This window comes from Onychostruthus taczanowskii, unplaced genomic scaffold (genome assembly GCF_017590055.1).
Source record: "Onychostruthus taczanowskii isolate IOZ18803 unplaced genomic scaffold, ASM1759005v1 scaffold20, whole genome shotgun sequence".
In the NCBI taxonomy this organism is placed as follows: domain Eukaryota; kingdom Metazoa; phylum Chordata; class Aves; order Passeriformes; family Passeridae; genus Onychostruthus; species Onychostruthus taczanowskii.
The window spans coordinates 10,505,862-10,529,346 of NW_024499240.1; the positions used below are offsets into that span (position 1 = coordinate 10,505,862).

The 23,485-nt window shown below is 40.9% G+C and overlaps 2 protein-coding genes across 2 annotated transcripts in view; one reads left to right on the forward strand and one right to left on the reverse strand.

Annotated features, from left to right (window-relative positions):
• Positions 1-14,037, reverse strand: part of CARF (calcium responsive transcription factor) — a 32,763-nt gene extending 18,726 nt beyond the window's left edge. Inside the window, 7 exon segments of the mRNA XM_041403190.1 lie at positions 370-559; positions 4,497-4,581; positions 4,957-5,086; positions 7,280-7,400; positions 8,401-8,667; positions 10,180-10,301; positions 13,975-14,037. Coding sequence (XP_041259124.1) covers positions 370-559; positions 4,497-4,581; positions 4,957-5,086; positions 7,280-7,400; positions 8,401-8,610 — 736 coding nt within the window. The 5' untranslated portion in view covers positions 8,611-8,667; positions 10,180-10,301; positions 13,975-14,037.
• WDR12 (WD repeat domain 12) lies at positions 14,009-21,973 on the forward strand. The gene is made up of 13 exons (XM_041403191.1): positions 14,009-14,094; positions 14,176-14,270; positions 15,316-15,410; positions 16,047-16,153; positions 16,981-17,096; positions 17,490-17,644; positions 18,310-18,355; positions 18,545-18,630; positions 18,797-18,937; positions 19,044-19,149; positions 20,059-20,191; positions 20,716-20,788; positions 21,512-21,973. Exons 1-13 carry the CDS (start codon positions 14,054-14,056, stop codon positions 21,587-21,589), a joined length of 1,272 nt encoding a protein of 423 aa, XP_041259125.1. The 5' UTR covers positions 14,009-14,053; the 3' UTR covers positions 21,590-21,973.
• Positions 21,974-23,485: the final 1,512 nt, after the last annotated feature.

The window sequence follows — 23,485 nt, forward strand, 5'->3', positions numbered from 1 at the left end:
CCTGAGGAACAAACTCTTCTAAAGATCTTCAAGTTAGGTAAGAATAATCGAACAAGCTCTCACCTTTACGAGGGCTTTCACATCTTAATAGAGCAGATGGGACCTTTCCCTAAAGACCTCATCACAAGAACCCCCATCAAATGATACTTAGCTAATCTCTAAAGAACAAAGGGAAATAATCACAGCAAAACATAAACAAGGAAACAAGCTCCTTCAGACTCTCACAGCGATGCGCAAGCTGCTCCTTTTTTTATGTTTGTGTCTTGACCTTATCTTGAACTAAAGAACAACATAAAGATTCTTCTTTGTGGCCAGCTGGGAGCTGACGTTGAAATTTTGAAAGCAGTGATTAAAATAAAAGTTAGTTACCTGCATTGACAAAGGGGATCCCATCATATGGGACATACTGAGATTTCCACATCATCCGTGTGGCGGGTTTGGCTGGGCTTGGAGACTGGCGCGTCCCCCACACGCTCTGTGTCTGCTGCTTGTGGAGCGTGAGAACGCTCTCTAACTCTGCCTCGCTCACACAATAGCCGCGGTACGAGTCCCCAATTCTCTGCATGGAAAGGACGGGAAATAATAGGATTATTCACCCATCTGACTGCTCAACACTACATGAGGAAATGAAAGCAGTCAGGGACTCCGGCAGGTGAGAACACAGGCCCAGATTTTTGGCATTCCATGCTTTTTGGGGATTCCCCACAGTAGTATACTCATAAAGAGATTTATCATAGGATCTAACAGAAGAGCAGTCCCCACTGAGGTCAGGAGTTTTCAACCATCCAAAACCCTAAGAACACCAAGAACCCCTGAAAAGGTTACAGTCACTGTCAACTCTGATTTCCCGAGGACAACTTCACTCCTGTGGTTTACCCCCAACACACACATCAGTTGCAGTCACTCACTAGACAAATTAGTATTAGATGAAGTTTTTCACTTGACTGCCATAGAGGATCTCTGAATCACTAATAATTGTCTCTCCATCTACTGCAACACACACACTGCACTGAGCTGGAACAGAATGCACCTGCCCATACCACCAGTAACTCTCAGCTACTTAGTGCACTAACTCTGAACTGAATGTCTGACACAACATCCCTCCCAACCTTCAAGGCAACTCTTGATTCTCAGCATTACACAGAAACATACTATACCAGATTTGCCATGGGCAAACTGATGATGGTTTCAATGAACTCTGCTAATGTCTGGGCAAATCCACAAAAAGTGCATCTAACTTGACTCAAAGAAGTTTTCCAGCTACTCAGTAGTTGCTACTCCAGCTACTCAGTAGTTATCCAGCTACTCAGTTCCATTCACAGCTGTTTCAGTGCTGGTCTGCAAAGGCCAACCAGCAAGCAACAAAATTACTGGAACAGAGAAGAACTTTTCATCCCAACTCAGAATGCAACATTTGCTTCTGTTCATATGCAGTTGAAGGTAGGCTGGCCAAGCAGCTGTAACAGCCAGCTCAGTCTTTAAGTGTGGGACAAACACATGGTGAATGAGTACTAAGGTCTGATAGATTTGTTTTGCCACCTTCAGTGACAGAACAGCCGGCTGTTTAAATAATACTGACAGCAAAAGAGCAACAGTGTCTCTCCAAGATTATCACACAGATACCTTAGCAGCAACTGCTTAAAACCTACCTCACACTCATCTAAGAGAAACAGAATGCCTGTGGTTAGCAAGACCTAAAGTCAACAATGAAGATCTTGTGAATGAACTGGGCCAGCACAGTGCTGCTGCCGGTGCACGGACACGGAGGGCTGTGTGTGCATGGGTGTGAGTCACTTGGACACGAGCTGTTCACACCTCAGAGCTCACTGCTCTGCAGGCACTGCTGCAGCAGCTAAGCAGGTCTGCACAGCCTGCACTCACACGGCTGAGGGAGCAACAGACATTGGCAATTGTTTAGCTAGAAGTTATAAACAATACTTCTGAACAAAACTTGAGAAGCAAAGTAGCCTGAGAAGGACCAGAACTTGTTTCTTTCCAGAAGTCTGGGATGTTGCCTTTCAGAAGAAGGATTACAGCACCACTGCACATAATAAAAATGTTGCAAAACCAGCTGGGCTTTTTTCCCATACCTTACCCCTGTCACTAAAAAAAGTAGGTCATTGGTCTTATTCTAGAGAGATGAGAAGACTGACAAAACCATTGTAACAGAAAAGTAGCAAAAACAGTTAAGGAACTCTCTCCTGTTCTGGCTTTTGCACAAGTTAGATCATTTTCCCTAAACTGGTGGAAGGGGAGGAGGAGGACAAGAAGAAAACCAAACAGCATGTAAGTTCCCTGCTTTCTACAGGCTTCACAAATAAGAAAAAAATGGACAAACAAGACTACCTTCTTCAGACAAATAAATTAACTTAATTTTGTACAGTTAATTAATGCAGTTTTAAATTACATTTTATTTCAGTAGGCTGATACATGCAGGAAATGCATTCTGACCAGACCACTGAAAACTAAATATAAGTTATTGAAATAAACTGTTTAAATTAACTCTGTAACAATGTAATTACCTTGAAGTAATCACATATTCTTCAGCCCTTTAACTCCAAGGTTCAAGCAAAAAAAATTGAGTGATTCCTTCTTTCTCCCCTGGCCTTGCCTCAGCGAAGTACATAAAAGCTAACCTTAAAGTACACACACCAAGACTGCCGTTTTCCTTGAGGAAACTCACAGCAGCAGGGTACCAGAGGCACTTTGCAGTCCAGACACAGCAAGTGTAAGCTGAACATTTCAAGGCAGTCAGCTTTTACTGCTCTGTGTTTGCCCACAGTATCAACTGCCAGAGGAGTCACTGGCCTTTGGAATGCAGTGGCTTCACCTGCTGATACCTTGTGCAAGTCACAGAGACCACAATACTGTTTTAATCTTGTTTCAATTCTGGAAGAAAACTGAAAAAGTGGAGTTGTAAGCTGATATATTTACCAGCATCTCTCCAAACTGGATCTCCAAATTTCAGTAGGACCTTTTAATTCTGTTACTAGTGACAAAACATTTTGTCACCTGAAAGACAACTGACACCTCAAAAAAAATTCCAGCATCTCCGGTCTGTGCCCAAAAAAAGGCACAGTACATCCCAGCACTCTCTGGTGGATCAGGGAGGATTAATGCATACAGGCAACAGCTCTGCTGAACAGCAGGGGGAGATATTTGTGTCCTCAGAACATATTCAAACAGACATTATTTCTATTTCCTTTTCTTTAAAAATAAGAACTTTTCTATAAATGTCACTATGAATTTTAAACACAGCAGGTGAAATTTCTTTTAATAGAGAGACAAAGCAGACCGTAAGTCCCCCGAAAATATGATGCAAATAATAAATAATTCAGATAAGCCACATACAGGAAAGGATGTACCAAATAGTGCTAAAAACACAGTGAACTTTATGAACTAACTGGCCAACTGAATTAAGCAGCTGATTCTACAAAAATGGTATCTCCACCATGGAAGAATTCATGTTAAGAATTTTATGACTTCTTAACATTTATGTGGACATAAGAGTGGACAGTACCACATGTATTAAATGAATGGCATAACACAAAAGGAATAGATGAATATATTTAATTTTAAAACTGTTTCTAAGCAGATACAGAAAGAAATTCAATTCCTAGGTCCCTCAGACTGCAACTTCTAGTTATCAGTGGCCAAGCCAATAGAAAAAAAAAAAAAAAAGTGGTAGAGATATTAGAGATATCTAAAGAGATTAGGCAGCTACAGAGTATGAGCTTTCCTTTTAAAAAGTATTAAGAGAAAGTAAAATAAATATCCGTCAGGAAGAGTCTGGCAGCAGGAGGAAGGGGTAGCTGATCTCAAAAAACTTCACATCTCCCCTCCCTTCCTGTTAAGGGACGTATGATGCACTCTAGCTGCTGATAGCATCCTAGTCATCAGGACAGTTCTGCAAACATCTAACAATATGCAAAAAGGAAGAGTTCTGTTTAAGTCAAAAGCTATCACAGAACATAAAGACACAGTATTTTTTAACAAAAGAGGAAACAAGCACAAGTGACCTAACTTGCTGGGACAAAAAATAAAAATCAGCAATAATATCTAAAATAGGAATCCTTAGTGAAATATTGATATTAGGGTGCATTGAGTCTCAGACTTGACACTGGCCAATCATATGGATTTTGATTTCTATGTGATAACACAAACCACATGAACAGCTGCAGAAGTCAGCAAAGTTTGCACTGTTGGTCAACAGCAAACCCTAACACGGCATACAACTCTTCCCAGCACTACAAGGTATCAGGTTTTCAGCAACACTTCTTTTAAATCAGCAAAAGTTGATGGTCAGTTATTCTAAAATTCTCAAAATAGAGAGGGATTTCTCAGCATTTTAAGTGTTTAACTGTGCTAGCAGTACCAGTGCTATATACCAAGAAGCTTGGACACTTCTACAGCTATGAATTATCCCTTTCAAGGAAAAGGAACACTATCTCAGAGCTAGATGATAAAACATTAAGTCAGAATTCTTTGTGGCCCACCTCACAGCTCCTGAGACGGCGTGCCCATGCAGGCGTATTTAGTGGCAATGGCTGAAGAGGGATGGGAAAAGAATCTTCCACTACCCTGAAAAAAAAATAATAGAAGTCTATACAGAGATCCAGAAAAGCAACAACTTGGTCTAAACTACAAGTAAGATCAAATCAGTGTATTATGTATAACCCTAGAGCATATGATTAAACTATGGATATTGCATCAACATGCCTTAAAAACCTGTGGTTTTCATGTTCATATTCTATTTCATTGTTAAAATAATTTACAGTGAGTAAAAACATTAAAAAAACCCCACTGGTTTCTACATTCAAGTCCTCCAAACATTCAGTACACCGTGGGTTCATAACCTCTTTTCCATGGTAACTTTGTGATCTCCATTGCAAAAACAAATTGCAAGAAAAAAAGGCAGATCAAAGTGATTGTTCATCCCTTTAACCCCTGACCTACCTGGTGGTTGTTTTTTTTGATACAGTGAGAGATGCCTGTGGATGTAGAATGTAACTGCTTGCGCTGTCTGCTATGGAAGCCACCACCACAGTCTGCACGTTCCCATCACCACACTTCTCTTCTGAAATATCTTTACCAAAAAAAAGCAGCTTCCTGGTTAATAACTGAATGTAGAATGGGGAAAACAAGCTATGATTAAACTTTGTGTGTTGTTAAAGCAAGCCTTTTGACGTAGGAAAGGAGTTTTATAGATGATAAAGCAGTCTAATAGTTCTGAATCAGTGCTCAAACTCCTGGCACACATATGAAAATACACTTGATAAGGCTGCTTGTATTTAAGGACTTTGGTAATTGTGCTATTGCTTATGAATCCTTCCACAACAAGGCAAATAATCAAAACAACTTGCAAATTACCCTGCTTCCAGGAATCCATACAGGATTGCACAAGTATTTTGTTCAGCTGCAAGTCACATACTGGTTGCTTTTAAAACAAGAAAAAAATGATGTAATGATACTGTGTTGTACTTAGAAAAGAACACTTAAACAAGAAAAACAGGGCTCTGGTAATTGAATCTGACATGCTGTTAGAACAAATGTTTTAGCCTTTCTTGGTAATAGGGAGCAATCCACAAGCCAAAAATTGCTCTTAGATTGAAGCCTGTGAGTACAGTTAAACAAAAACATAATGGAAAACTGTGAAAGCAGACGTTCAATATTTTGGTCTCAACATAAACACAGGTCTCTTTAGATGAGGTCTCTTTAGATGAGGGATTTTTGCCCTTCAGTTATGAAAGCTTCTTTCCCTCATCCAGAGAGAGTGGTAAGCTATTGACAGAGAACAGAAATGGATCCACACAAAGCTCCATAAGAAGATTCCTAAGTGTGCACTTGGATTAACACCACTCTGGCTCAAAGCACTGGTTCCTCCTACAGAGACATGCCCTTAAGACACTGCAGGCTACTCTGAAGTCTGCACCACTCCGTGCATTACCACCATGTGCAGGCAAGTGAAACTCAGGAGCTGACAGGCCACTCTCCTTTCACCTCCACAGTAAACTGCTGACTAGTCACCCCAACTGTCTTTTAAAGACCAAATCACTACAAAGTCTTTTACACAGTCAGTCTTTAGAAAAAAACAACAAAAAAAAACCCTGTATGACAAAATGACACCTGTAGTACTGTTGTACAACATGTATTCAAATACTACAACACTGAGCCTCACGTTGAATAAAAAATGGAAATGCAAAACCTTAGTATTTCAACTTAGTGCTTACGAAGAGTAGCATCAATTATTTTGTAACTAAAGGTTGCCAGTTGGCTTTAAATTAATGTAAGATCCTGCTGTAACCAAGCCTAGTTTTACCCCTGCAAGAGCTGGAGAGGGAGGGAAGGTTGAGAATTAGGGTAGGAACAAGTCTTTCAATGCAAGGTCAGGAAAACCTACTGCAACCCTAAGTGAAAAGAGTTAGATCACTACTTGAATGCCAAGTCTTTCTTCTATCCACACAGCACCAGGTCTCTATTCTTATTCTGAGCTATCATTCCACAGGAACGCTTCACCAGTGCTCAAATCTTGAGAACTTTATAGAGAGAATGAAAAAACAGTTTAAAAAACATTTGAGAATTTAACCAAATGTGACCACCTCATTCTCAGTCTCACTCTGTGAATGCAACCTAGTACACAGTGTTTTACCATCCAGCAAGGATTGCAGATAAATAATCAGTGCTTTCAAATTTCAGTATGCCCATTTTCTAGAGAAAACCTTAAAATTTGAGTTTCTAGTTGTGTATCTCAGCACATGCTTAAAATGTGACAACTAACACATTTCAATGAATGGAAAGTTACATCTTATTTTCCTTGATTGGGAACTGAATTTCTACCTAAATTATTAATTCCTGGCTTCACAGAAGATGCATCATCACCAGTGATCTCTGGAACAGAAGATTTAATGCTCTTCTGGCCTGTCTGCACTACAGGAATTTACTTGATTCACAATGAAGTAAACAAATACTGAAAATTTGAAGCTGATAGTACAGCTGATGACAGAAATATCCTTATTAAAAGTAAATAAGGCAAGAAACAACTCTGTGCTTGACATCTATCCATCACATACCCTTCAGAAAGGGGGCATAATAGCTCTCATAAGGCCTTTGGCCATCAGAAAATGTGGTGTGTGAAGCACCCGATTCACAATCAGAAAGCAGATTCAGGGTGTATTTTGTCTTATAACTAAGGAAAGGAAACAAGGTGCTTTAAAAAGACCATGGAGGATGAGCTTAGTCACAGGAGCACAAACCCTCAAGTCCCACAGGTTAAACTCACCCTGCGTGCTGGTCACATCCAGAAGCTGACCTGGAGGAATAATCACTTGAGTCACTCCTGGCTGGGCAGAAGGAATGACATGCAGCACCTGTCCATTTTCTGACTGGCTGGCAACAATCATCTGTAAGGCAATCACACAGAAGCATGAACATCTCTACTTTGTATGGTGATTATGCAGCATGACTGGCTTTGATTATTACCAGAACAGGAAATATTTTGGTTAGAGTTAAGGCCTGTATATTTACTTGACTTTACATAATAAGAAAACTGTCTCTTTATTGTCAATTTCTTAAAATTGCTTTCCCCTTTTAAAATAGGCCTTTAATTAAAGAAAAAAACAAAAAAAACCCCGAGTACTTTATCTGATTCTACAATGAATTACACATTTATTTGAAACTGACAACTCTATTATTAGACACAAACACCTGAAAGCCATTCATAGTTGGATTCGCTGTAACTCCATTCATGGACTAGCAGAACTAAAAGTAACATAAAAATTGTGACCTTTACTTCAAAGAAACTGACCTCTATGGGCAGCAATTCATGCAAAAGCAGAGAGAAGAAAAGCTCCAAGGCTTAAAAAAACAAGACAAATTAAATCACCTGGGATTCTGAAAAACTTGAACAACTCCTTATGGTATATTTATATAGGAGATAATTATGCAGGACTCTGGGTGAGAGAGTTACCTTTTTTACAAAACAGACATTACAAATTAAAAAGCAATGTTTTAAGAAAATTAATTGAGGGCTGGGGGAAAGTGAAACATAATGACTTATCTTACTGCTAATGTTCTGATTCCCACAAAAAAACCAAGAGATTTATCCATAGAGAAAGCAGCAGCAGTAGAAAAACAAGACCTTATCACACTGCAGCATCCAGGCCCAATACTGACAAAAAACATCAGTTTAAATTTAGTAATGGCTGCAGACAGGATTTGCCTACCTGAAGAAGAACAACTGGAGCATGAACTGTGCCACTGAAAAGTTCCACTTTGTTGCTAGAGATAAAGTCTGAATCACTGAATCAGCTGTTGCTACAACAAACCACCATGCAAGAGAGTTCTTCAAAGAGCTCCCTGACCTGTGAGCACAGCCCCAGGCCCGTCTGCAGACACACTCACCATGGGTGCACTGGGCCCTCGCAGCGGCTGCAGCTCACACAGGGGCTGCCTGGGCTGCTCTGCCACGTGGAATTCCTCGGCAGAGTGGGACCGTGGCTGGGGCGGCCGCGCCGGCACAGCCGATGCCGGAGGACTGCCCGAGAGGGGCAAGGTGATGGGCAGGGCGGGGGGAGAGTCGCTCTGGCCAAACAACAGATCCCTGGAATCCATGCACGTTAGTTGCTTTCACAGAGGAAAAACAGTAAAATGTACTTTGAGCAGCAACTTCTACAAAGAAAAAAAAAAAAAAGAAGAAATAAAAGAACATTTAAAATCAGTGTGCCATAGTGTATACTCAGAGGAGCTCTTGTCCTTCTGGATCAAGAGGCTAACACTAGCAGTTCTACTTCTGTTTTCTGTTTCCATGCTGAAAATTATTCATATTCCTGCTTTCTAGAACAAAGTCTCTCTACTAAGACGAAAGAAAATCCCTTTTGCTCAAAATCTGCTCCCCAAAACCATCACTTTAAAACACCTCAAGTCTGCCCAGAAACTGAGAAGACTTATACCAAAAACAAAATTGCAAAATATTCAACTTGATTTGACTTCAGAAGAAATCCTAGATACTATCCACTTGGCCTTTCCATACATGCATTCAGCTATGAAATAAAAATGTATGGAATTTTAAAAATTCTTAAAAAACCTAAAAATTCTTTACCACAGAAGAACCACAAGCAAGACAACCTCCAATTCAAGGCAAAGAATTGTACAACATAAGGCCAAGAAAGAGATTTTCAAAATCCTAAAAAAATATAGTGTATCTTCATCAAGTTTGCAGAACCAAAGCCTTAGAGTACATGCCATTTTTATTAAATTCAAGAGCACAGGCACAAATGTCTTGTTGAAAATCTGACAACACAAACATGAAGCATGTAAAAATAATGGAAAAATAGGCAGTCCTTGTGTACAACAACAGGTCAAGGTGTCATTTGGCCGATGCAAGAAGGGCTGCAATTTGTTGTATTTCTTGCAGCAACTGCACAAACAACTCTGACATTTTTGTGACAAAAATTAATATACTACAAACCAAAGAATGAGAAAAAGTGTTTCTAAATTTTATCTAAAGTCAGACTTGATCTAAATACCCCATCAAAAACTCTGCAGGTATAAATCCTCTGACAGCTGAAACTGTCTGCTGTGAACTACACCAGAAAAGCAGCACCAAACAAATGGCACCTGTTGAGTTAAAGACATTGTGCAGAGACCATAAGCACACAAGTAAATCACTACCTGAATGACATTTCATGTTAGAAAAACATTCTGCAGAAGAGCAGTCATGCACAGAAATCTCCTCAAATAAGAAGATCTGGCAATATCTGATAAAAAATACATGAAAGACTCCTCTCCCTCAGTACATACACAGGTGTCCTCTGTCCCTGGACTCTTTCTTTGTCACATTTGGTCACTAAGCAATGCCACCTCATTTTCACCTGTTCTGAACCTCTCCTACTCCAACGCATGTCATAAAGCGTTCTTTTTTAAAGTGCTAACAAAATAAAACATGCATTTCTTCAGCACTGTTGCAGGATATAATTACTGAATGTTGTCATTACATGTAACATCTGTTCAAAACTCAATGGCACAGGAATCCAAGGGAAGAATGTACATTCTTAAAAGACACAATATATTACTCTAAAGGCAAGAAAAAAAAAAACCCTGCATTGATGAAATAGCATATTTTAAACTCATCAGAGTGGATGTAAAGGAAGCATCTACAAGGACAAAGCATTCATACCTCACCTGAAATACCTGATCATTTGTTTCTGACTCTCCTGCACCATTACAGCTGCCTATGAACAAATCATTAGATCCTTCCATAGCAATATCATGGTCAGCTCCACTCTCTTCCATTACAAGGTGACCTGAAAAAGTTATAAAAGTTCATTTTAGCCTTCTGCCAGGAGATTGCCACAGGTGTTGTCTTCAGGTCTTACAAATTAAATGTTACAAGTTCTAATGCTGTTGCAAGATAACAGCAAAGTTCTCAAGAAATCCTTGCCTCCTTATCACATTATTACTCACTGCAGAAAAATTCCAGTGTGCTGCTCCACGAGTACTGCTTAGCCTTTTATATGAGACAATTTGCCTGATTTGTCATTGCATACACAGATACAAAACACACATACACCCTCCCACGATTTTCATCTGAATATGTCCAAAAGCACTGAACTAACAACCACACACATGCAGAGAACACTTGATATTTAAGCACATGCCAGCAGTGCTTTATAAATACATTAGTCACCTTCTTCCATAATCACCAGACAGAATTTGCATTATGCAACTCTGTCGTGCAGACATCTTGAAGTAAAATCAATTTGTTTTAAAGGCTTATAAGACAGCATATAAAAGAAATAAAATTACTATTGTTAGTCTACAGTTATATGCTTTGGGCAGAAAAAAACCACCAGATATGTAAAACAAAATTTGGCATTAATGCCGTGGCGAAAGACAAAAAGACAGAGTTCCCAGCACTTCAGAGATCTACCTCCTATCCCAAAGGAAGCTTCAAGATACTCAGCTACCCACCACAAACCTTCAAACAGACAGATAATATTGGACAGTGAATTGCCACATCCACAGGACAACGCTCTCAGGCACACAGCACACCCTTGAAAGCAGCGACCAATCCCAAACATTCACAAGCAGCAGGACAAAATTACAATGAACTTGGCCCCTATCTAACAAGAGTTTACGTATATGAGTACACACACAACATACCCAAGTGAATAGAAGAAAACCCAACTTCTGTAGTTTGGGGTGAAGGAGGGGGAAGGGTGCTCACGATTTTTCCCTTCAGTGTTTTATTTTAAAGACAGGCTGCATTATATTAGCACATGACTCCTACCAGCTGCATCTTCTTCACCACACCACGCAAGTAAATTCCTCAAGATGGACCTTCTTGGCTGTGGTATTCCAACTGTTTACAGCTTTTGCAAGGAGACTGTAAAAGGCTAGAGAGTAACTTCGAAAGAACTGTACAACCCTTAAAGCACAGATTTTTTCTGCTTTGCAAAGGTATAAAGGACACAAAGGCAAAGTAAACCCACATCTCCTTGGCTTTTGAAGCTGAATAAAGCATCCTGCTGATATAAACAACATTGAGAAGTTAAGCAGCTCATATGCTCAATATATTAATACTTTAATCTAAAGCAGATTTATTTTTCCATTCAATTTTCAAGTGATGACACTCCAGACCAAGTTCCAAATGAAGTTACCTCATGTTTACCAAATATTTTTGAGCTTTGGGTCTGAGAACAATTACAAGATGTTTCAGTTAAAATGTCTGAAGCATCTTAGCAGCAAATGGACAAAAAAAAACCTCAACAAACAGAAAACTAGATTTCATCATCACTCAACCATTTCCTCTCAGTTCAAAGATGTAAAGAAGGGACAGCAGTTTTACAAAAGCAGCACATTTAGTTCTTTGAGATAAACTGAGTTTGTTCCAGACACTGATAACACGTACTCTGAACATGCTGGAACCCATCAACAGAACACAAGGACAGACCAATGACCCCAGCAGCCCAACATCCTGTATCTAACAATAGTTAATAACAAAGCTCAGGGAAAAAAAATCCATCAGAAAGGTGATATTTATCCAGCTTCCTTTCATAAGCAGCCCAGAAATACCTGAAGTTTTATATCTGTGTTTAAAATAATCCCCATGGTACAATTTTGCCCCATGATTTCATCTAATCACTGTTGTAATGCAGGCAAACCACTGGCACACACATCACTTGGAAAATCAACTTCATGGTTTAACCATCCAGGTTTCATTAACCTAAGTGCTTGTGTGCAACCACAGAGATTATTTTTTTTTTTTTTTTCTTAAAGAAATATGCTTCTACAGAGGTGTACAAGTACAAGCACAGTTAATAGATCTTATAGTTGTATAAATATTGCTGACCAATTCCCCAAACAGGAGAGTTAAACCCTGTATATTTATATACACATAAATACATACGCAGCGGGATATTTTGTCACGAACATGTAAATAACACACAAGTATCTCTTCATAAACATTAAGTGAGCACCATAAGAATTCCCACTGTAACACCAGGGTATCACACATTTAACAGCTGGCTGAAGGAGAAATGTGGAAGTTTAATGTTAGTGTACAGTGGGAACAAGAGCTGCATGCTCAAAGCACACAGGCAGTTCTCTATGCCTCAGCTTTAGCCTTAACACAACTCCATCCCCACCACTTTATAGGCTGCTTCCCGAGTCCAGCATTCCAGGGCCATTTCCAACACATGGGTTAGTGTAGTTTAACGCCACAGGTCTATTTTCTTCACCCTGCTTCCATTTGGGAAGCACTTTTCTCAAATAAAGGGAAATCTATGGCCATTGTTGTCCCAGGGTCACCTCTACAAAGACAGCAATCAGCCACAGAAATTGCTACCACAGGCAAACATGATAACCATCATGAGCACCGTATGCAGGGTGGTGGTTATACTTAACAGAAAATACACACAGTTAAATGCTTCACCATCAATCTCTTCTGAGTTTTCTGCAAGATGTTGCAGAGGTTTTATAAGAAGACTTTGGATAACTGCATAGTTTACAGCAATCACAATTTGCTGTCTGAAAAAGCTCCCTCTGAGGGCATGTCTCTACAACCATTCACAGCGGCACAAATTCACAAGGGCATGAATTACAGTAAAACGTATCAGGGAGGAAATTAGGGCATAGTGACACTCCCCAGTAAAGGAGTTACAATTAGCTTTGTCAACTTGTAGCAGGTTTGAGATTTAGCATTATCTCTATCATGGAAGAGGAGGCAGACGCCGTTAAGAATACAGAGAAGACCTGGGGACTCACACTTAAAAGGTTGCTCAAATCAGTTTTTTGGTAGACAACGCCAATGACTGGAAAATGCACCTGTGTCAATTTCGCTGACAAACAACGTTAGGTCTGTGAAATATGCTTAAAAAACAGATGAGATTTCCGAGTCTCACCAAACAGCGAACACCCAACACCCGCCCTCTCCAACAAGCGGAGTCACCAAAACCGAGCCACCTCTCAGGGGAACCCCAGCTGCTCCCCAGAGACCACGAAGGACTGTCAAAAAGGTGGGGGAAAAATGTATGAACAGCGCCAGCACACAGCCTGTCCTCACACAAGCAGCCTTCTCCCAAAACACCAAACTCACTTACAGCTTCTTTCTAAGTCCACCGCGCGTTGGGTTTATTACTTCTAGCAGGCAGTTTATTGTGGGTGTGTCGCTTGACAAGCAGAGAAACACAACCCGAGTGACTCCAAGCAGAGACCACCACTCCAGCGACCCCGGCCGCCGCAGGGGGCACAGCCCCGCCCGGGCACAGCCCGGCAGCGGCCTCAGGAGCCGCTCCCGCACCTGCGAGGGACCCGGAACGCGCCCCCCGCGCCCCAGCCCTGAGGAGCGCAGAGGGCGCCTCAGCCCGCACCCGGCGCACCCCTCGGCACCACAGCCCCGCGGAGGGGCGGCGGAAAACACCGGCCGGGGCCCGTCGCGGCGGCCCGGGGGGAGATGCCGGGGCCGCGTTACTCCACCTGGGCTCGGCTCCCGCAGCCCCGCCGCCATGCGCGCCTCCGCTCCGCGCACGCGCGCCCGCCCGCGACAGCAGCGGCGATGGCGCAGCTCACGGCGCGGTTCCGCACCGAGAACCGCAGGTGAGCGGCCTCCTCTCCCGGGCCGGGGATGGGTTCGGGAGCGGGTGGCGCGGAGGCGGTAACGGAGCGCTGTGCCCGCAGGTTCGCCGTGGAGGATGTGCCCTTCTCGGTGCCCGCGACCTCCGAGACCACCGACCTCAGCCACCTCATCAACAAGCTGCTGGCCGCGGCGCACGGTAGGTCCCGCGGCGGGGCGGCCCGCGGAGCGTCCCTCGTGTCCCCGGGCCGGGCCCGGCCCCGCGCGGGCTGTCACAGCCGCGGGCCCGCGGCGACGGCGACAGCGACAGCCCGAGCCGGTGCTGCCGCGCTGCCTTGGCCTGGCTGCCTGCGGTGAGGCGCTCCTGGAGCTGCATGTGAAGCGCTGCGGGCACCGGCGCTGCTGGGCGCTCCCCCAGCCAAAGGCTGGAATACTGTGTGTGCCCCGCGCCACAGGCCAGGCTGCCGCAGCAGTGGGGATGGAAGTGTTGCCCAAAACCTGGCACAAGAACTAATGAAACCAGAGGTCTCGTTTTTATAGCAGCCTTTAAGAAAACCTCAGCAGTTCTGCCGGTGCTGAAATGGGCCGACCAACTTAAAAGCTGATCTGGGGAAAGAGACTTGTCCGACGTTGTTGGAAAATCCCATTTTCTATAAGAAGCTGGGTCAGTGGTATTATACCCTGCTTCTTGAACCTTTTGCAAGTTGCTTTCAACCCATGACATTGCAAACACTCTTGAACAGAAAACTGGTGCACAGTGCAGTGCTTCTTGCCAAAATGCAGAGCCTTTGTCAGTTATGCCATTACAAAGGGAGAAATATGAACCAAAAGTTCTTAGGATTTTCCTACTGCTGCTACAAATACAGGGCTCTAGCTGGTGGTAACAAGTGGCAAGATCCCTACAGAACAGTCAGGAAGCACCGCTGGGGTTTGATTACACAGTTACAGAGAAAATACAATAAAAAGCAAATGACTCTTTAAACCCCCAACAGCAAATTTTTCTTCCCCTTAACTTAAATAATACTGTGGAAGTAATGGGCTGCCCACTTAAAATTGGGAGAAGAAACTAATTGGTTGGGGTTTTTGTTCTTGTCATTTATTTTGGGATTTTGGGGTTGTTTATGTTTGGGGTATTTTAAACTTCCTGGCTCCATTTTCCTGAATCAGTCACAAAATTAGGCCATTCTTGATGGTATCAAATAAATTGTGACACCTGAACATTGATTTTTCCCAATTTGTTTCAGCGGATCACAAGTATGTGGAATTTGACTTCCTTATCAATGGCCAGTTCTTGCGACTGCCGCTGGTCACACACATGGAAATGGAAAATATTTCCACAGTAAGTCATACTCTGTCTCCCCTTCTTGGGCAGTAGAACACTTTGCCAGTTTACTTCAATGTGATTTAGATATTACACTGTTGGCTAGGTAGATTTCCTTGCTCAGTTTCATTTCTTTCCAGGAGAATTCCCTATATTTTTAAATCCATTATGAACTGCAGTGATTAGAGACTACAGACAGAGCAGTGCAAGGAATGTTATCCAATCTGTTGTCTGTGTACAGTTCAGAGGGGAAATTCTTCTCTTATTCAGTTCATCTTTAATACTTTCTTGTCTCCTATGGTGGGGGATAATGGGGATGTTTAATGTTACTTCTAGAAAATGTTGCAGTGGTTTAGACACCGGTTTTGTGTTAGTAAATACAGAAGAAGAGGAATGTAAGAAGACTGAAATCACTTCCTTTTGCTTCCAGCTTGCTATTAATAGTAATTTGACAAAAATATGGAAAGCAATGAAATTCACACTTTTTTTTCTAAATGCTTTTGTTCTACTGATGTGGTGAAGGACTTGGATACCAAGACCTTTGCTCAATAAACTTGTATACTTGTGCCACACTACAGTTAAATTTTACTGTAGTGATTGAAAAAACCAAAACCATGCTGCATCACTAAATAAGTATTTTGTCTGTGAGCTCAGGAAGAAGTGGTGGAAATAGAGTATGTGGAGAAATACATGGCCCCTCAGCCAGAAGAATGCATCTTCCATGATGACTGGATCAGTTCTGTCCAAGCCACTGAAGAATGGTACCACACTAAGCCAGTTCTAAGTTTTGTCTTGCTTATTCATGTTCCTCCCTGGTATCAGATGGAGCAGTATTTTCTCTTTAATAATCCCTTGGGTGGGTTTTTTTCCCTCTTTGCTTTATTTTTTTTTAACCTGTCAAGTCAGTCAACTACTTGCTTTTGTAAGCAGTTCACTTGTTATGCTGTCACAACAGTGACTTTTAACACAGGTAGAAAACAGCTAGAGACACTGAACTTGAGATACTGCTTATACAAAGGAACAAAACAAATGCTGTTTAGTGTCCTTTTTCTTAAAGGAAAACAAGTTTTCCTCATTACTCTTTTTTGCTTAAACCCTTGACTTCTGCCATGACACCCAACAACAAATAGAATAGCATACCTTTCTGCAGAGATTTTCCTGAAAAAAAGCCAAGGAGGCATAATTGCCTTTTTCTACTGTATTTTCACATTTATTTCCTAATCAATTAGGTAATGTTCATATATTAAGTAGAGATCTGAAAATGCTTTGAGAACCTCTGGCAACATACTAAAACTAACAAATTAAGTTTTGAATTATGTAAATTATAGAAGGGATCTTAAGTCCCACCAACCAGAACATGCAGTACTCTCACTGCTTGTCTTTCTAGACTGTACTCTTGGCATCCCTGTTGCCAGGCTTTAATGAAGCTTTGCTCTGTAGCAGAAAGATATTTTTCCCTCTTCGAAGCTATTTCTTTTAAACCAGTTACTCTGTTAATAGTTTTGCCAAGTTTCTGGTTGAGGCTTTATTTCATAAAAACATTTGTTGGTGTTAAAGACAAAGATGTTTCCAATGCTGTACCCTGTAGGATATTAACTGGCTGCTATGACCAGACTGCTCGGATCTGGTCTGTGGAAGGCAAATCCATCACGACAATAGCTGGGCACACAGAAGTAGTGAAGGATGTGGCGTGGGTGAAGCAAGGTCAGTATGTATAGCAGGGGAATAGTAGTAGTTTGATTTACTGAGGGAGAAATGTTGGCATTCCTTAACTATAAATATTTAAATGTCTAAATGTAACTATTTCAATCTCTGTCAGTGGTGTAAGAAATTAAGTCATGGTGTGCATAAAATAGTCCTTTGACAATAATGAATATAGTTACTTTTAAGATGGTTGTTGTCTATCCAGCTTGCAGTCTCCATTAGCAAATACTGGTGTATATGTAGTTATATAACTGTACTCGCAGGGTAACATGATATAAACTGAAGTACGTATGAGTTTCTGTCTATCTGCTGTTTCTTCTAGGATTAGAATAATTATTTATAAATACTTTGGAAAGCTGAGTTGAGCATGAGTGTAACTTTTTTCTTCCTCAGATAGTTTATCGTGCCTGTTACTCAGTGCTTCCATGGACCAAACTGTCCTGCTCTGGGAGTGGAACGTGGAGAAAAACAAAGTGAAAGCCCTTCACTGCTGCAGGGGACACGCTGGCAGTGTCGAGTCTGTGGCTGTTGATTGTACAAGAACCAAAGTGAGTGACTTCTGGAATGAAACCTTGTGTTTTGGGATTTAGCAGCCTGTACCTCAGAAATCCTGGTTTTGTCCTTGCATGGGTATTCATCATCGTCATTTTGTGACACAGTGATAATTTTCCAGTCTTGTTATAAGTAGTGGTTATTGAGGATTAAGAGTGTCACATCAATGCTAAGCTGTACAATCACAAAATCATTTAATTTAGAAAACAAGTTAAAATTTAAAGTTTATTTTACTTTAAATGCATGAGAATTATATGCTATAATGAAGCATTTTCAAATTTGACCTAAATTTTTGCAGTGGTTTTGGTGGGAAAAAAATTTCCAGAGTTCTTGGAAAAAGCAGGTGGTAAAAAGGTTCTTTCCCTTCACCCAGAAATTCAACAGTTATGAGCACTCCCACCAAAGGTAGAGTCATTGCCCAGGTTGACTCAACATCGAACAGGTTAAAGTCAAACTTTTTGGTGCTGAAGGAAAAAGGTACTTTGTAGATATTTTTCCTACAAAGGAAGTAAAAAGAATAATTTTGATGTATGCCAAACATTCTGGGGGGGATTTTAGGAGCCCAGCACTATTATTTGTGTGTTATAACCCATTTTTCAAGCAGGTCTCTCTTCCACGGTCTGTCTGGATCAACATTTAACAAATATTTCTGTTCACACAGTTCTGCAGTGGATCCTGGGATAAGATGTTAAAGATCTGGTCTGCAGGTAAGATGTAAGTTTGTAAGGGGATACATCACTATGCTGAGTTACTGGTTTTGTTAATTACACAGTTTCAGATGTTGTTATATGCTACATGATAGTTGTAGGCACCACAAATATAGGGATTTGCTTAATTACTTACATGGAGATGGAATTCAAAATCTGTAGCTCAAGTCTGCTTGTCTTCTGTCCCAGTACCTACAGATGAAGAGGATGAAATGGAAGAAGCAGCTAACAGACCACGGAAAAAGCAGAAAACAGAACAGCTTGGACTAACAAGGGTAAGATGAGCTCTGGGTTTGTCCAGGATTTTTCTTCAGAAGTGTAGCCACAACAAATAACTTCTCTTTGCTAAAGGTGACTTTAAAACTGCTGGTATGTCTCAGAACGATCAGACTATTTTATTTGTTTGATAACTTACTCAAATCCGTCCCCAATAAATTCTAGACTCCCCTGGCAACCCTCTCTGGCCACACAGAAGCCATCTCCTCAGTGCTGTGGTCAGATGCTGAAGAAATTTGCAGCGCATCATGGGACCACACCATTAAACTCTGGGATGCTGAGACTGGAGATCTCAAATCGACTTTGGTGAGAGACTCTGGCTGTAGGCTCGGCTGAAGTCCAGCTCAGAGAAAAAGAAAAAGCTGTGTAAAATAGTATCTCCTGTCTTAGTTACTATTTTCTTTCCTGACAGACAGGAAACAAAGTGTTCAACTCTGTCTCCTACTCACCCCTGTGTCGCCGTCTTGCATCAGGGAGCACTGACAGACATATCAGACTCTGGGATCCTCGCAGCAAAGGTGAGCTTAGACACGCATGCTCTCAAAGATGTTCTTCAAAATCAGAACTTTGTCCTGTCAAGACACATCTCACAAACTTTTCTGGTCCCTCTGCTTGAAACCAGCCATTTGAGGCCTTTTATTAAATACAGAGCTTACATCTATTTTCTGTATTCTAGTACATTTTTTTTAATGTCTTACCTAATAATTTAGAAATTATTCTCTTTTTTTTTAAACTTACTAATGAATGTTCAACTGTGCAGTTGGAGAATAGATTTTTTTATTGTAAGGTTCAGACTGAGGCTGGTCTGATAACCATTAAAGTGAAACAGTAGTCACTTGGACTTGGTACCATATTTCATAAGCAGATGGAATTACAGATATTAGGACTGAGCCTGTCAGATTTATTTTCATAGACACATTTCACAGAATGGTCTGGGTTGGAAAGGACCTTAAAGGTCATCTCGTCTCAATGCTCCTGTCCTGGGCAGGGACACTTTCCACCAGAGCAGATTGCTCAGAGCCCACCCAGCCTGGCCTTGAACACATCTCTTTTTCTAGGCTCTGTTCAGGTACTGGAAGGCCACAGATAGTAAATAACATTGACTTGTTTGGCTTCTGTAAATCTAATCCAAAGTTCACTACCATATTACATGTTGATAATAAAAGTTGGGTTTTTTTGTTGACTTTAAAAAAAAAATCTTTGAAAAGGAAGTTTAGTCACAAGAATATACATTTTAAGTGGTTTCAGGTTGGTTTCCTTTTTGTTTTAGGTTTGGTTTTTTCCCCAGAACTTGTACGGCTTACATTTTTGTTCACTTTATTTAGAGTTCACTTAACATGAACTGCAATTGCACTGGCTTTTATACACGTCTTCAAAGCACTGATTTCAGCATCTGCTGATGTCTGTTTTTTCCTCTTTCCATTCAGATGGCTCCTTGGTTCTCCTGTCTCTGACTTCTCACACAGGCTGGGTGACAGCTGTGAAGTGGTCACCTACCCACGAGCATCAGCTGATCTCTGGTTCTCTGGACAACATTGTGAAGCTTTGGGACACAAGGAGGTAAAGTAAACTGGGTTTGTTGCTGTGCAAAGGCATGTAAGCTTACAGGGTGAGCTACCCCTCACGAAATAGCAAAAGACATTCAGTGGAAACACCTGTGGCATTTGTGAAAACCCTCTAGGTTTTGGAAGTCAACCACATAATAAAAAGGAGAAAAACACTAAAATACTTGTAGTCTACCACAGGGCTGGAAAACATATGCTGTTGAGCAGCATCTACACATGGAAGAAGGAAGCTATAATAAATTCTTCCCAACAACTGATTGAATTTCATTCTCAAACTTGTTTGCAAGCAGATGAAAAATGTTGCTGCTTTTCTCTTTGGGGCTGTAGGAGAGGATAATACTGATGTGATAGGCTCTGGGGAAAGCAGAGGAAACATCACAGATGGTCAATGTCTGTGCTCTCTCAAACTGTTTATGAGTGCTTGATCACATCTGTTTGATAGCATTGGGATAGCATTTCTCCCTGGGACCAGTTGTTGTCTGTGATTGCTCACATAACTTCAAATCTGTTTTTCACTAGTTGCAAAGCTCCTCTGTATGACTTGGCTGCTCACGAAGACAAGGTTTTGTGTGTGGACTGGACAGAAGCAGGGGTAAGAATCTAAAGAGCAAGTTACTTGATTTATATGCGTGGTGTTTAAGAAGAGAGCTAAAAGCAGTCCTGTGCTGTTACCTCCTTATGCTTGAGGCTAGAAGAGAATAGGCAGTTGCAGTTGTGCTGCGTTTGATGTCTGGGTGGTGATGTCCCAGGCACTGCAGCATGTCCTCACACTCTGCACAGGGGAAGGGTGGGAACAGTAGCTCTGTGGCTTCAACTGAGTGTTACAGTGATATTCCAGACGAGGAGAGGTGAGAGCAGCACTGCACCTTACTCAGAAAACACATGTTCCCAGAAGGAACACATGTTCCTTCTGCCACCGGGACTAAACATGAAGTGAAGCTTGGGCGTGGCAGTCAGTGCATGTTGAAGGGGAAACTGTGTAATCCTCTAGAGCAAGCTGTTCTGCTACTGCAGTGGTACACACATTTAAAATTACCAAAAAACCCCATTCTGTGAATGTTCAAGATTCTCAGTGTGGCTTCACTGTAAAAGTCAGGAAAAGCTTTAGCAGCTTTCCTACACGTTTCACTTCTAATTTTAAGAGGAGAGTGAGAGACAAAGTTGCTTCTGCACTTTGATTCTGGGATTTAGTCATGCATTAACAGTTCATTATTCACTCCTGCTTTTTATAAAGGAAAGAGAAATTGAGTCCTTAACTTCTGTGTACTTATTTTGCTTAGTTCTGATATTAATCACAGTTTCCTTCTCTCATCAGTTGTTACTGAGTGGAGGAGCAGACAACAAACTGTATTGCTACAGATACCCAGCTACAGCCTCTGATGTTGGGGCATGAAGGTCAACAGCCAGAAGATTTTTTTTAAAAAACAAAGATTTTTGCAGCAGTTGCTCTCTATTAGCAGCTCTATACAAGCAACTTCTGAAGAAAGGAGGAGTTTGTTGCTCAGAGACCTGTTCCTGCTTTTGTATTGGTAACCTACATCCACATTGGTCACAGAAAAATAGCAAAGCCCAAATGGGATTCATGTGAAACAAAGCAAAGGTCACTTCCTCCCTTTTTGATGGCTTTGAATTAACATCTTTTAAATTACTATTTGTATAGCCCTTTTAATAAGAAGTAAACTGTTCGCTGATACTTACTGAAAAACTACTCAATGACTAAATTATTTTTTGAGTTTACCTGCTTTATGTTGGGAAAAAAATAAAGCTTTTATCAACAGTTCATTGGTTTAGTGTGTCATTTCAGATAAAAAAAATGAGATTTCAGCTCTCCTCTCAGTCTGGCTGTTGGCAGTTCTTATGATTTAGTTCTTAATTAAGAACCCAGGTTCCTTTCTAGGATGAAGACTTGGTATGTGTGCAGTATAAATAGCATACATTTATATGATGATATACAGGAACTTGACAGATTTATTGGCAGATGAAATATTCCATATTTCAGTGGCTCATAAATTAGGGTCGTAGATTATAAGAATGCCAGCCTTGTACCACAGTACTTGTGCTGCAGTACCACTAATGTGGTGTCTTGGACCTAAGGATGTGTAAAAACAATGATGGATCACACAGAGAAGGCAGAAGTAGAAGTAATTTGCTCTTACAAAGAACAGATAGAAAAAGTTGCAATAGCTTTTGGATTGATAGAGGATAAGCACTACTCAAACATGCTCAATTTCTCTGCTGGTGGTTTTGCTTTGAGTTCAGCATTCAAATTAAAAGCTTTGCTGCAGCATGTTAGATTACATACATGTGATGTTCAGCTGTTAAACTGTGGAGACCACACTTGAATATCCTCACCAATGTCTTGGCTTTCAATCAGTGTAACACCTAACACTAACAAGGCAAATGCTTAAATGAATAATTTTTCTTTGAAGAGTGGGAACTCTGACCTCCAGGTTTATAATACAGACATATATATCATTATATATAGACTGTATATATACTACATATATAGTTCTGAGTAAGGAGTTTTAAGAAATATCAAAGAGCAAAGCTGCTGAAAATGGCAAAGGACAGGGGAAGGATCTCTGACCCCTTTGCTCTGCAAGTGAAGTACTCCAACTAACAACTTTTATGCCTATGTCTAAAGACTCATGAAAGCAAGGTAAATAAGTTTAATATGGCCTTCTTGCCTTCCCAGAAAGATTTACAAAACACTTTTTAAAAAAGATCATGTTACCTGAAGTGTCAGCTTATCTTAGGCTAATATTATTTAGACTCAAGCAAATCCAGTGGCATTAGTTGTTTTAGTTCCAGTGAATTCCGTCAGATCTACTATTACCTGTAAAAAAAATAGACAGACTGTATCTCAAAAGGTAGGTTTTGATAGACCACAGTGAAAAGCAGGAGCATTTTTCATTTTTGTACCCTCCTCTGGTCTGGAAAAGTACTGTGGCAAAGGAGCAGCCAAAGAAGGAACTAAGTAAACCATATCAACATGAAGTGATACCACTGTAAGGACAAGGTATTTTTGGAATATATCTGTATTACCACTGTCCATAAAATATCCTGAAACCAAGACATTTTACATTTGGCTGACAGTTCTTTCAATAACCTATAATCTTAAATAAAATGTTTTAACAAGAATTTCCTTTTGAACATGCAGTCCTTCCATTTAAAATAATCATGTGAAATTACAGTGATCAACATGAGTTGATTTTAAAACTGCAGAAGAACTGAGCCAAAAACATGGTAATCCAGAATCAAGGTGCTGATGGTGACTCTACTCACAAAA